This window comes from Lepidochelys olivacea, assembly GCF_965140295.1.
Source record: "Lepidochelys olivacea isolate rLepOli2 genome assembly, chromosome: 16".
NCBI lineage: Eukaryota > Metazoa > Chordata > Testudines > Cheloniidae > Lepidochelys > Lepidochelys olivacea.
In genome coordinates, this window is record NC_140426.1 from 9,846,406 (window position 1) to 9,860,338 (window position 13,933).

The window sequence follows — 13,933 nt, forward strand, 5'->3', positions numbered from 1 at the left end:
TGGAGCCCAGCCACACTTGCAGTCTGTGCCTCCATTGAGGAAAAATGAGGGCACTTGTTGGGACTAGCTTTGTGGTAGTGAAGTGGGCAGGGCTAGGTAGCATCCCTTGAGTCTTATGCCAACTGCACAGTCTAACCTTTCCATTCCCCATGCTTGGTTTTGCCCTGCTGGACATGATGAAGATCCTTGTGCTGAGCTGTCTGCTGCTAGATTTTCAAGCAGCTTGTGCTGCCACAGGCTTTCCTAAGGTAGGGGAATTTTGAGCAGGGGGTTGGACTGGATGACCTCCTGAGGTCTCTTTCAACCCTAATCTTTTATGATTCTATGAATTGTTTAGAGTTGGTGCTAATCTCCCCCATGGGCATCCTGCCATGGAGGGCGCAGCTGTAAGTCTCATTTATTGTAACATGAAATTGTTTGTCCTGGTTGTTCAGTCCAGTTTGATTGCAAGAAGTAAAGGCTTTTGGTATGTGTCCTTTTCCACATATCTGCATCCCTTCAGTTATTGGTTGGTGTGTGTGTGCTGGGGGGGGGGGGTCCTCCAGAAGACAGACTTATTTTACCCCCTTAGAGAGTGCCTATATCAGTTCCTTTGAAGATAAATAAATGTCACCGTTAAATTGTTTCAAAATGTCCACAAAGAGGATAATAAGTTGGCTGGGGTTAAACAGGAAGTAGAGTGCAGGGACATTTTGCTGTATATTTATATCATGTCCATAAATCTTTTCAGGCAAGCAACTGTGTGTCATTCTGCTGCTCTGGTTCTATCTTCCTTAGATCTTCCTTTATGGAGTGAACTGGGCATGGCCAGGTCCTGTTTTTAACCAGACTTCCTTTCTGCAATGTGACTGACCTCAGTGGATACGCTAGGGTGACCAGATATCTCAATTTTATAGGGACAGTCCCGATATCTGGGGCTTTTTTCTTATATAGGTGCCTGTTGCCCCCAAGCCCCATCCCGATTTTTCACACTTGCTATCTGGGGACCCTAGAATACGCTGCTGCACCGCAATCCTGTGACTCCCAATTTCATTTGTTTTTATTCTGAATTCAAATAATTCATTTTGAAGTGATTTTTTTCTTCTTTACTTCTGCTCGAGGTGGCTGTTTGTTTCTGTGTTAATCAGGCTTGCAAGGAGACTGAACAGTGTGTGAGATACACTCGGGGAAGTGGATTACTGTGGCTCGGTGCATCAGACAAAGTGTTATTGACCTTCCTTCATTTTAATTGCGGCAATGCTGTATCTAACTGTATGGAGTTCAGACTTATTTCAGCTAGATCAGAGGTTTTCAACCTTTTTTCCATTTGAGACCCCTAAAATTTTTTGAAGGGAGGTGCCAGACCCCTCTGGAAATCTTACCCATAGTCTGCAGACCCCCAGGAGTCCACAACCACAGGTTGAAAATCACTCCGCTAAATCAGTAGCCTGATGACTGCAGTACAGTGCCACAGAGCAGCACTCACACAGCTACAGAGCTGAAGGATTTACTGTTTGGCCCCAAGTTTCAGTTCAGTTTCCTTTAAATAAGTTGTGCGAATCTATATTTAGTAATCGAGAAGCCCAACCAACTCTCTATTCCAAGGAGCAGTACTGGAAGAAATCACTGATGGAGAAATGTCCCTATTTTTACAAATCCATACACGTTGTGTGAAGAGATCAATCAAGCATGTCATCCAGGGTTTAATTTTGTGGCTTCATTTAGTTCTTGAGGAAACGAACCCTGGAGTTGTTGGCCAAAAATGCCTCAAATACGCTAGTCTTTTAGGGAAATCTCCAAGTAGCTTCACTGGGGACAGCAACAGCAGAGTGATAGTAGAGCAGAGCCATCGGCATTTTTACCACCATGTCCAGCCCTGCTCAAAGCTGGACTAGCTAACAGAGAGGGAAAAATTCTTGTCATTGCCTGAGCTCTACTTGTACTAGTGCTTCCACTACGGACACTGTTCTGCAGATGCCAGGGATCGGCAACCTTTGGCCCGCAGCCCGTCAGGGAAAGCCGCTGGCCGGCCAGGACGGTTTGTTTACCTGCAGCGTCCGCAGGTTCGGCTGATCGCGGCTCCCACTGGCCGCGGTTCATCGTGCTCCAGGCCAATGGGGGCTATGGGAAGCGGTGGCCAGCACATCCCTCAGCGCACGCTGCTTCCCACAGCCCCCCCCTCTCCCCCCCCATTGGCCTGGAGCAGTGAACCTGCTGATGCTGCAGGTAAACAAACCGTCCTGGCCCACCAGGGGCTTTCCCTGACTGGCCACGGGCCAAAGGTTGCCGATCCCTGGCATATACAGGAGTGCTTTGTTGGGAGACTTCCTGAAAAACAAATGCGTCCTCGCTGTTAGTTCCACTGGTAAGTAACCAAGGCTTACATCTGTGGCACTGAGTATAAAAATATTTTTCGTGAGCTCTCAGCCTGATTGAAACAAAGTCCTCCAGTGAGTATGGATACCTGTTAAATACAGAACAACTTGCCTTAAGCGACACCAAAAGGACCAACAAAAATTGATGGCTTATGCAAAATATGACACATCCTGATTCTCCTCTTGCTCCAGTGTAAATTGGGAGCCGCTCCACTGAAGTCATTGGAATTACACCAGGGTAAAACTTGCATGCGGAGAGACTCGTACCCAGGATTGTTGCTGGTCAGCAATATTTTGACACAATGTTTTTAATTGAAAAATGCCAATCCATCAAAGGGAAAGGGTCACTTTTGATGGATTTCTCAACTTGAAATATTTTTGAAAACATTTTGAAATTGTCCATGTTTCTTTTGACATATTGGAAATGAAAATGTTTGGTTTTCCAGTTTGAAACCGCTTTTTGTTTTGAAATTTAAGTAAAAATATATTTTTAAACGGACACAATCAAAACAAAATGTTTCCATTAACTGGAACTGAATTCTCCCCCTCCTCCTTTCTGGATCATGAACATTTTTGAGATTTTGACTTTGTCCTGATTTGGGAAGGGCTAAATTTTCAAAACCTCAAAAATTTTAATGGGACGGGGAAACTTTCCTGCTCAGCTCTACCTAGGATGTTGGCAAGACTTTAGGGCACACTCTTAAGATAGGAAGTTGCCTGATAAGAGCTGTATCTTGTTTGGGTTTCTCTGTAATCAAGACAGCACCTCATTGATTCTAATAGGTGAACTTAAAAGGGGATGGTTGTGTTAACTTATCAGCAGGGTCATGGCTTTGATGAACCTTCCCCCCTCCCCCGCCCCAGTCCCCCCACTCAGCTTCCTTGTGAATCCAGGCCTGTTCTAACACTGTTACAGAAACAGAGATATGGGAAAGGTAACTGATTGAGGTCTGTTTTCCTTCCTCCTCGTTCCCACCTCTCCCCGCCCTCTTGTCAAGTTAAATGAGGCACCACATGTTCTGGAAGTTTAATTATGTTTCCTCTCTTTATTTCGCCTCTTGGTACACTTGCTGTTGGTGGCAGATTAATTCAGCATTTCTAAATAAGCAACAGTGGGTCTGTTAACCAAGACCAGGTGCCTAGCAAACAGTTGGGCCAAATGATGTTGCTAACCAGTTCTGCTCAAAGCAAGATCCTGGCAGATGTGGATGGGCTAGAGAGGATCTCACGAACGAGTGTCCCTTCCTGGTCTGTCCCCATTTTACAACAGTATAACCCCAGTAACAACATTGATGACTCTGTCTACACTAGCATTCTTGCTGTTGCTATCGCCAATGGGCTGCAGTTGTTGGTGATTTAAAAGGGCAACGCAAGTGTGGGGCTTGGTCTCCCTCTAGTGACTGCTTTAAGAGGATTCTGACTGTGATTTATTATTTCTTTTGTGGTAGCGCCTAGTCATGGACCAGGACTCAGTTGTGCTAGGCCCTGTACAGACACAGAACAAAAGGGGTTTACAGTCTGAGACAACAAGCAGATACAGGCAGACAGGGGAGAACAATGAATGTGTCGGGTGTTGTTTCCAGATAGAGGGCCTGAATGGCTGAAAATTCTGGATTCAGACCTTACTGTTAACCTAAGTTGTAGTTAGTGACAAGAATACTGACGATGAAGTTTAACATCTGTTCTAATGCAGCTAAACCACTTTGGGTTGAACATCTTACTTGTTTCGGGAGGTTATTTTCTTTTTCAGTTTGGAACTTCTTATATTTCGTGATTTCCCCCTTCCCGCTCCCCTGTCCCTGTATGGGGAAGGGTGAGGTACCAGGACTCCATCTCTCTTGTGCTAGGAAGCTGCAAGACCAGTTGTTAGTGGCACCGTCCCTAAGGGGGCAGTTTACTCTGATGGGCTAACCCAGAATGAAACCCTTGCTAGTCACCATGTTTAATTCATTAATTTGCCACAGATGTCCAAGAGACTGCCCTTCCTCTTATCTTTCCCTTTCCCTGCCCCCCAACCCCCTTCCCTGCTGGACCTTCAAGGAGCTTTCCTGTCTAGAGTGTTATTCCAGCTGCTGTTAAATGGAAGAAAGAAAAGGAGTACTTGTGGCACCTTAGAGACAGCTCACGAAAGCTTACGCTCAAATAAATTGGTTAGTCTCTAAGGTGCCACAAGTCCTCCTGTTCTTTTTGCGGATACAGTCTAACACGGCTGCTACTCTGAAACCTGTCATTAAATGGAAGAGGAAGTTTCAGAGTAAGGGCTGGGAGCTTAGCAATTGCCCTTAATTGAGACATGCCTGAGCATGTGACTGCACAGAGACCACAAGGGGACTTTAAGTGCTTTGAAAGTTGTATCTCAAAGACTTTGGGTGTATGGATTTGTGCCTCATGTAACTCCGTGAACTTCAGTTACATCCGCTTGCACCAGGGTTGGATTTTGATCCCCCTGGCTCCCCTCCACAAAAACAGGCATTTAATTTTGTTTTACCCTTTAGTTCGAGGCTGATAGAAGTGGCTACATGTTAAAGTTTTGTCTGTGGCCTAGAATTTCACTTGGCCAATGCTCTGGGTGCCTTTAGCAAGCTTTTAAAATTACACTCATGAATTAAGGAGCTCTGGGTTATGGCTCCTTAGCTGAGAAGTTCCATTTTGCCCTGGAATTAGGCATAAACTAGCCTATGCATTACACCAGATCAAACCAAACAACCCAGCAACTCTGTATAATCAAATATAAATGACTTAATTGCTCTAGGCCACTGTTACCCAGCCCTACCCAGTGCCCATTTTCTCATGGGTGAAGGAGAAAAGGTTGGACCTGAAAGCTAATAAACATGGGTTGTTTCTGGACCAGCATGGCCAACAGCAGGTGTTTTCCAAAGGCCTGTAATGCTAACAGAGAATACCTTGTCCGGTTAAAATGATTAAAAATGTTCTTTCTTCTTCCTCCCTTTCAGGGCTCAAAATTTACCATTTCAGATTTGGCCGTGAGGCCGCCCCTGGTGTGGGAGAATCCCCAGGAGAATCTTAGGCCCAGCCCCAATGGAAGTTCCCTCACTTCAGCCCCTTCTACCAAAAGGCCCTCTGGTGAGGAGGAGGAGGAACGCCTTTCTATTGAAGAGGAAGGCTTTGAGCTTTTGAACTCCACCTACAATAAAATCACAGGACCTGGCAGGCCCGGAGTTGGCAGAAGCGAGTTGGAGGTAGCAGGAAATGCCAGTGATTCCATTACCACGGTTACCTCAGTTCCTCCTTCTGGGCGTCGAGATGCTCAGGTGGCTGATGACAACGTTATCCTTTCACAAACCTCCGCCAAAGTAAACAGACCGGCTTCCAAGAAAGACCACGTGTCAAAATCCCAGGATGAGAACATCACTACGGACAAGCTGAAGGGAGACACAGGCTCTTGGACCTGGTTCTCACCCAGCAAACCAATTGATGCCATCATAGACCTAGAAAACCCTTCCATCTTCTCAAAAGTCTCCGCAGAGGTCAGCCAGACAGCGGGTTCTGCAGGAAACATACCCAGGGCCCCCTCTTCTGACTCCCATAGGAAGGTGGAGGTACCTGTGGGTGAAGAAACCCTAGAGAGACCTTCTAAAGCTTCCCTAAGCCCTGAGGATGCTGTGAAACCAATGCAGACATCACTGGACGCTGAGGTGGTCGCCACAGAGCACAACAAAGGAGCTGTGCATCAAGGGAAAACAGACAGTGAAGCAAAGGGGAGTGAGGACCATGATCAGGGTGGTGTCTTGTGGACAGAAAAAGATGGGCAACAGGTTCGAGTGAAGCCAGGACCCCGGGGGCCACAAGGACCTCCAGGTTTGCCTGTAAGTGGAGTTGGGTGTGAGGGGTTGTGTTTAAGGGAACAGTTTTGTATGCAGTGGGGAATCCTCATTTACCATAACTGAAGCAGTCAGAAGTTACAAGCCTCCTTGACTGTGAAGGGACATGGATTTGGGGGAAGGCAGGGAGGTTTATGAAGAAGATGCTCAGATATTGGAGGCTCTTCTCCATGCCTGACAGCTGGTGAGGTCAGGAGTCTTCCATCCACCATGCTGAGCTGTCATTATTCCCTGCCTCCCTGCAGGAGGCAGCCATTAATGCCGAATTGAGCACTCTGCAATAGCACAGGTACACCTCATTCTTCCCTCCCTTTCAGCCCTGCCCCCACAACTATGGGCAGTCTACTTTAAAATATTAAACTTTTAACCCTTAAGGTGCTGTCACTGTTCCCTTCCCCCACTTTTCCAGCTGAATGAATGTGGAGGGAATGCTAACAGAGAATGCCTTGTCCGGTTAAAATGATTAAAAATGTCCTTTCTTCTTCCTGCATATACAGTCATGGGCAGATAGACACAAAGTCCAGCTCATCGGTAGAAAGAAAAGCAAAATGCGTTCTGTAATTTTGACGGTTTGTAATGATACTTGCAAGAGCTGCCGCTTCCCTGCTGCCTGGGAAGGTCTGAAAGCCTTGGTGCCTTCTAAAGCATTGGCAAGCTTCAAAAAAGTTCCACCTGTTTGTAATTCTCACGTCACCCAAAGCATCGGTTGAGGTTTCTAGGAATACATGCACTCTTGAGCTAAAGCATCCTGGTGGTTAGAAGTTCCCCCACAGTGACTTCCAGCTTCTTACTTCTGCTAGAGTCCCCTGTTGGCGATGGATTGTGTTATGTTCACAGCATAGAGACACAGAGAGAACTTAGATAAAAGTACTCTGGCTGGGAGGTTGCAACATAACAAACTTTATTTCGGAGAATTCAAACCGATAACACACAGGAACCCAAAAACACAGAGAGAGAAAAAGCTTACTGCTTCCTAAGACAGCGAGAGACAACTCCCCCCACCTTGCTCTAGACTGACTCTTTCCAGACTGACTCATCATGGCACGCTTCCCTGTGGAGCCCCCTTGGCTGCAAGCAGGACTAGGGAATGCTGTCCCCCCTCCAGGACCCCACCCCCCCACACACACACTTGTACTCTTAAAGTGATAGTTTGCAATTCCAACACAGACCTTAATGCACCACAGATTGGTGGATGCATGTGACCCAGCTCTCTTGTGCCCTTGCACCATGTCCCAGAACAATTGCTGCGCTCTCTCTCTCTCGCTCCATTTCCTCTCTTTCTCCTCCCACTTTATCTTCTCTTGTTTTTCTATGTTGTTTATTTGTATAGCAATAGCACCTTGAAATCCCACCCGAGGTTCCCAGTGTGCTAGGTGCTGTCCAAATACATGGGGAAAGACAGTCTCTGCCCCAGAGAGTCTAAATAGCAGGGCAGGGGATAAAACAGCAGCACAGAGAGGCAAAATGACTCACCCAGGGCTTCACAGTGGGTCAGTGGCCAAACCAGGAATAGAATCCAGGTATCCAGAAGCCTAATCAGATTCCCTGTTCACTAAACCTTCCTTCTATGTTTGTCTTCCCCAACCTTTTATATTTTATTTGTCTGCCTCTCCCCCACACTCCATTTTTTGCTGCTTTCCTTCCCTCTCCCATCCCCCAAACAACCGTGCGTGTTGTGGGAGTGGGCAGGGGGCATCCATCACTGGCTCTGTGGAACCAGGCTGAGGTGAGTGCTGTGGGAGCAGAGACAGGAAGCCTGGGTCAATGGGCAGCTGCCTGAGCCAATAGCCCGGTCCATGCAAGATGCTGCTGCAGGCCTGGGAAGGGAAGGGTGGTGTGAAGGTGGGAGGTTTTGAAGAGTCACGATGCTTAACATGCAGCATGTTTGCTGAGGACCTGGCACGATGCTGTTTTCTCGACACCTGCTGTTCATCTCCCTCACCAGTGTCACCCTGTGACCCCTTGTTGGACTAACCTGTCCGCCTCGTGGGTGGAAAGACTATGCCATGGGTCCAGGGTTGGCTGCACCTCTGTCCCCTCGCCGAGTGCACCTCAGGTGCCAGGCCTGGGGCCTTTACCTTTCCTGGGGTGGAAACAGTTGATTCTCCCAATCTTAGACTGGGTCCTTGGCTACATCCCTGTGTGTGTCAACTGTGCTACCCTTTGGTCGTGTGTGACCAGAGGTGAATACAGTGACCAGCCGGCTTTTGTAAACCAAACTGTTGTTTAATCTTCACAGTAGCAATGAAGACATAAGACAAAAGGATTTTAGGGCAACAAACAGTCTATGTGCACATCTGTCTTTCTTAAAGTCCTGCCACCCAGTGATGATGGACCAGCAGGCCTGTCTGCTGACACCCCAGTGGGTGTCAATCTGTTCCCCATAACAGGTCCGCAACAACCATCTCTCCCTAGATGGTCCCTTTTTTATCCAGCCCGAGCTCTTTGTTCTCTCTGTTCCCAGGTTTTTTAGCCTTGCTGTCCAAAACCAGCTTTGGTGGACTCAGTGGGAGGTGGAGCCAGTCTCCTCAGAGTCAGTGGCTCTCCTGTTGTCCTGTAACCCCCAAAGTGTTTGCTGTCGGTGGGTGTGGGTGTGTGTGTGTGTGTGTCTCTCTCTCTCTCTCACTTATTGTCATTGTTTTCGCCTTCCACTTTCTTTCCTAACAGCGCTATTGATTTAACCCAATATAGCATACAGTGACCATCCCAATAACCAGCTTAACGTACAGTATTCTTACATTATTACAGAGCAGTTCCACATCCATCACAGACTGCATTAACCCTTCATTTCTGACGACCTTAGCCTCTGATAACAGCTATGAACATGATCTTAGCTTGATGGATGGATGGATGTTTGTCCTCCATCCAGTGAAAGCCATCTGGACCATCTCTGCTTAAACTTCCAGGACTAGAATTCTGAGTTATTTGCTTTTCCCTCTTATAATCTGCATGTGTCAAGTTCTCTACCAGCGGCCGGTTTTATGTGGTTGTATGTGTGTTCAGGCTTTCCAGTCGTTGTCATTAAACGGTCATCCTTTACCCACAGTTTCCACACAGTGGTATAGCAAATACCACAGTGATTTTCCTATAACTGCTGTGGGTGACTTTCTAATGGCAACAACTAACTGCGTGTAAAACAATCAGCCCTAAGAGAATTCTGTCCCAGTCACAAGATTAATTCTGCTCAATCTCCCATCCTCAGACAAAATGTGTTTTATCACCAGAGTATTGGGTCACTTGACATTTAAACTTAGGTCCACTAGGTTCCCCCCCCCGGCCTCCCAAGCTACTTTCTTGCTGCTGCTGTTTTTGCCTGTAGGACTACACTAGAGAATAGAACAGAGGCCGAGAAGACTCCAAGAGTCACAAAGTTTTTACGACTTCCGACAATCCTGCTGTCTTGCCATCAGGACAGGGAGAATCACATGAGCAGAGCATGCAACAAAATGTCAGCTCCCTCTACTCGGTGGACATGGCCTAGCCTGGGAGAAGCCAGAGTGATTAAAGCTAGTAGATGAGAGCTGTAAATTTCCTGCCAGCTATTTCAGGAGGGGAAAAATTGGTGTTTAGTTCAATTTTGGGGGGTAGAATTGTTCTTTTATGGCTAAGTAAAACTGAGAAATAACTCTCGTTTGGGTTTTCTTCCCTTTATTTTCCACTAGAAAAAGGAGAGACGGTGAAAGCTCCCAAATGTTTTGTTTTGTTCGAAAAGACCAAAAAAAAAAAAATCGATTGCTGAAAAGATGTTTCAACCAAAATGTTTTGACCAGATCTAAATGTCCCTTGTGGGTCACACTCCTTATTCTAGAGCCCGCTGCACACAGGCCTGCTCTGGTGTGTTTCATCCACTTGTCTGAAGTGGGAGTTGAGTTGTGGGTCGGTGATTTTAGCCCTTCTCCCCATAGTACAGCGCATATGTGTGACCAGTTAATTTTGTCTTAACGTCTGCCAGGAGGCAGATCCTGAATGGAAAAACTTAACCCGGCTTTTAATGATGATCCAGGGACTCCGAGTTGCTTCAAGTAATTTCAGGTGTTTCCTTTTGTAAATCGGAGGCCTCGCAATTGGCCTGTGTCGTTCCCATTTCTCACTGGGGTTCTGCGCCGCCCAGCCCGTCGAGGTGGTTTTACACACACAAGCCTCACCAAAAGGTTGTTAAAATGCCCCACGGCTCGTGGTGACTAAAGCAAAGAAGTAATGGATTTTTCAAGTGTTTAACTATGTCGCAGAAGGCACTAAATCTGGGAAATATTTTTCTTCCGAGCTGGTTTAGGTCTGTGTCGTTGCCTAGGGCCCTCCACAATGCAAAAACCTCTGTGAACGTGGCAATAAATTCTGCTGCCCCAAATACGTCTCTCTACTGGACCGGGTGTCTTGATTCTTGCTGTAAGCTCTCCTGGCCTTACCCAGTGGGCTCTGCTCTGCTTAGCCTGGCTCAGTGCTTCAGACTCTCATTCCTTGCTTTATCAATTGCACAGCTGTGGCTGGTGCTTTGCAGAAAGGCCAAAGACAGGGTGCCTGGCCTGAGGGGTTTATAGTCTGGAATAGATGTGAAGTGATGTGATCTGGGGGGAGGTGGCTATTGAGCAAGAGGGAGGGAGGGTGACACAAAGCAAAGCTACTAATCCAGTGCACAGCGTGGATTATGTTAGTTCCTTTCTTTCCAGGCGGCAGGGAACCCAGCTGGTGGGACTGGACATGGGAGAAGACTCCGGAGGAGGAGAGGGAAGCTGAGTGCTATTCAGGATAGGGCAGCGCTTTCCAGGTGCAGTGGGTGTTGAGGGAGAGCATGTGTGTGCACAGTGGGAGATGAAACCAAAGAGGCTGTGACAAAGAAGAGGAGCCCAGCTAGTCCCTGCTGCTCTCCCCATGGTGGGTAGCAAACTCCGCAGTCACAAAGAGACAGGCATGTGGTGGAAGCTCAAGCCGGGCAGGGTTTTGTCAGCTGGAAAGGTGGTTGGTCAGGGCTCCTCAGTGCAGAGGAGTTGGAGGGTTTCCGCTGCTGGAAGGAGGCCGGCCTCCTATCGCTTGGGATTGGGTTCTTGTCTCTCGAGCCATGCAGTGGGGAATTTTGCCACCAGGAGGGGAGTTGAACCATTGGTGTCTCCAGCGGAGTAGTCTGTCCCAGTGTCCTGTGCTGGCTCTTGCTGCTTGATTATCCTTGTAGAATTAGCAGCAAAACAGCAGAGGGATTCAGTTAAAGTGCTGTAGTCCCCGACAATAGCCCAGTGGAGGAAAGCAGAGGTGCTCATTGGTTCTGAAAGTGGGGAGGGGGAGAGATACCCAACAGGCATGAGAGCTGATTGGTTGATGCTTGCTTGGGTGGAATTCGGACTTGCACGCTGTCCCGCATCAGAAAGCAACGGTGAGCACCAGAGGCTAGGGAGGAGATCGCGCTGTCTGGGAGTGGAGCAGCGCCACCAAGGACGAGTCGCGGCTGCACCGAGTCCACAAAGAAAGTCCAAGGCTGCGTCTGCCCTTGAAGCGAGGGGCTGCGATTTCCAGCTCATGTGGACGCACCTGGGGGCGCTCTCATCGAGCTAGTGCGCTACAAACGGGAGTGTCGCCGGGGTAGCACAGGCAATGGCAACTGGTGTGTGGACTAGCTGCCCTGAGTACACACCTACGGGGTTCGGGCAGCTTTACACTTGCACTCGCTACTCCCTGTGCTACTGCACCTTCCCTACTATTTGAAGCACACTAGCCTGATGAGAGCGAACACGCCAGCTGGGAATCACCCCCGACATCAAGGACCCTACCCCGTAGGAACAAGGCCCAAAGGGGTGGATGGATATGGCAGCCAGAGAAGGGAAACGCCAATGAAGCAAGAGGGCAGTGCTTTGAGAAAGGAGTCCTGATGAGAAACCCTTCGGCTTCCTCTGCTGGATTTAATGTCGAGAGGGGTGACATTCAGACCTGACTGGTTTGTCACAGGCAGTTCAGCAAGGCAGAGGGCATTGGGCTCCCCCCCAGTCAGCAGTGAATGAGAAATGAATCCAGATCTCAGTCGTATGTGATGCCAAAGACTCGGTGGTAGATTGGTGCCAGGTAAGGGAAGCACAGAATAGCACTGATATTGAATAGGGGAGGGGGAGGGTGGGGCTTTCACATGGAATTACGGTTGTTGATTTTCAGTTTTAAATAGTGCAAACATTACGGACACAAGAAACCCAGAGTTAAGGCTCTTAAACTTATATTAATCACATCCTCTCTCCTCTCTTAAAACTTGACACTGACACCCATTACCACAGTATCTTAGCACCTTCCACATTAAGTTTATAGCAACAGCTAAGTCCCTGGTGGACTTCATGCAGTCTCTGACACTTCACCTTTGGGGGCCTGGGGTGGGTTTCAAAATCTGCTTGGGGTAGAATGGATAGACTTCTCCTTAAAGTCCCTAAAGTTAAGGTCTGGATGTTGGGCCCAAAGGTTGCACAACTACTGAGCAACAAAGTTAGGGGCCTCCTTTCTGTGCCTCTGTTCCCACCCTTAGTCTCTGCCCCCCAAAAGCTTATACAACAGACAATCTCTTATGTGTTTGTACTGCACCCAGCACAGTGGGAGCCATCTTGTCTGAGGGCTTTAGGTGTTGTAGTAGAAATAAGGAGGGAAACTGAGGCACATATGAACAAGGCAGAATGACATGGCTGAAGCCCCAGGGTGAGTCAGGAATTAGGACCCAGGAGCCATGATCGGGCTTCAATCATGACACTTCCACTCCCTCTTCCGAGCTCAGTAGAATGTCCCATTGCCGCAAGGCTGTGGAAAAGTGACAGCCAGGGCAAAGTGGCCATAAAGATAAACTGCCTTTGTTGAATGGAAGCGTGATTTGTTCCCTGTCTTACATGTTCAGTTTGTCTTTGTTTCCAGAGTGCCCTGGTTGTCCTTTCTCCTCCTTCCTGGCCTTCACAAATTCTCAGATTTCTATTTATTTGCATGCACAAGTCTCTCTGGTTCTAGATTTATATATTTCTGATCTCTTGAAAATGGCCCAGTCAGGCTTTTCTGTGCTTTGGAAAAGCCAAGAGATCACTTTAACATCCAGAATAGTTTTGATCCCATTTAGCTCTGCACAAGGTCTGACACTTGGCTTCTGAGATCATGATTCATTGCTGGACAGAGAGCTGGGGAAAGCGAGGTTGTGCTTTTAGCATAGATGTTCATCTGCTCTGCCCTGTCAGAGTTAGTTGCCTTTACAAGGCAGTAAAGCACTGGCAGATGGAGGAAGCATGAGGTTTGTGGTCAACAGCCATGTTGGTGCGGGAGCCAAGGGGATGCAGCTCTTAACCTGGGCCAGGTTAATACAGTGGTGCTTATGCTTAATGATGGGAAGGGCACCCCTAGCATATTCTGTTGCAGTCTCTCTGTCTGTGCAAGCTGTTCAGAGGGAAGGAAAGAAAAAGCAATTGATCTCCCCTTGGGCTTCTAATGTGTCATACTCCTAAAGCAAGGATGCTTTCCACTTTTTAGCTTTCTGCTTTTTAGTTTCTGTTGGCTGCAGTTCCTCGTCAGAAGTTGTATGCCTTTGCAGACTGTTTTGAGGAGCTGCTCACATAATGAATCATAGATAGAGCTTTCCTTAATAACCTTGCACAGACGGTGGTTTGCTAAACCAGGTCAGACTGTGCCTAGTGTTTGCAGCGTGGGGCGTCGGAGTAAGCTGTAGTAGACTAAGTACAGGCTTGAGATTGCGTGGCCTGGGTTCTATCTCCCAACTCTTCTGCTGATTTCCCGTGT

General features: G+C 47.7%; 1 protein-coding gene across 1 annotated transcript in view; it reads left to right on the plus strand.

Annotated features, from left to right (window-relative positions):
- Positions 1-13,933, plus strand: part of LOC311531889 (uncharacterized protein) — a gene marked incomplete at its 5' end in the record, with an annotated part of 258,086 nt that overhangs the window by 115,016 nt on the left and 129,137 nt on the right. The window contains one exon of the mRNA XM_084649723.1: positions 5,309-6,181. Within this exon, the coding sequence (XP_084505849.1) occupies positions 5,309-6,181 (873 nt within the window). The remainder of the gene's footprint in view (positions 1-5,308; positions 6,182-13,933) is intronic.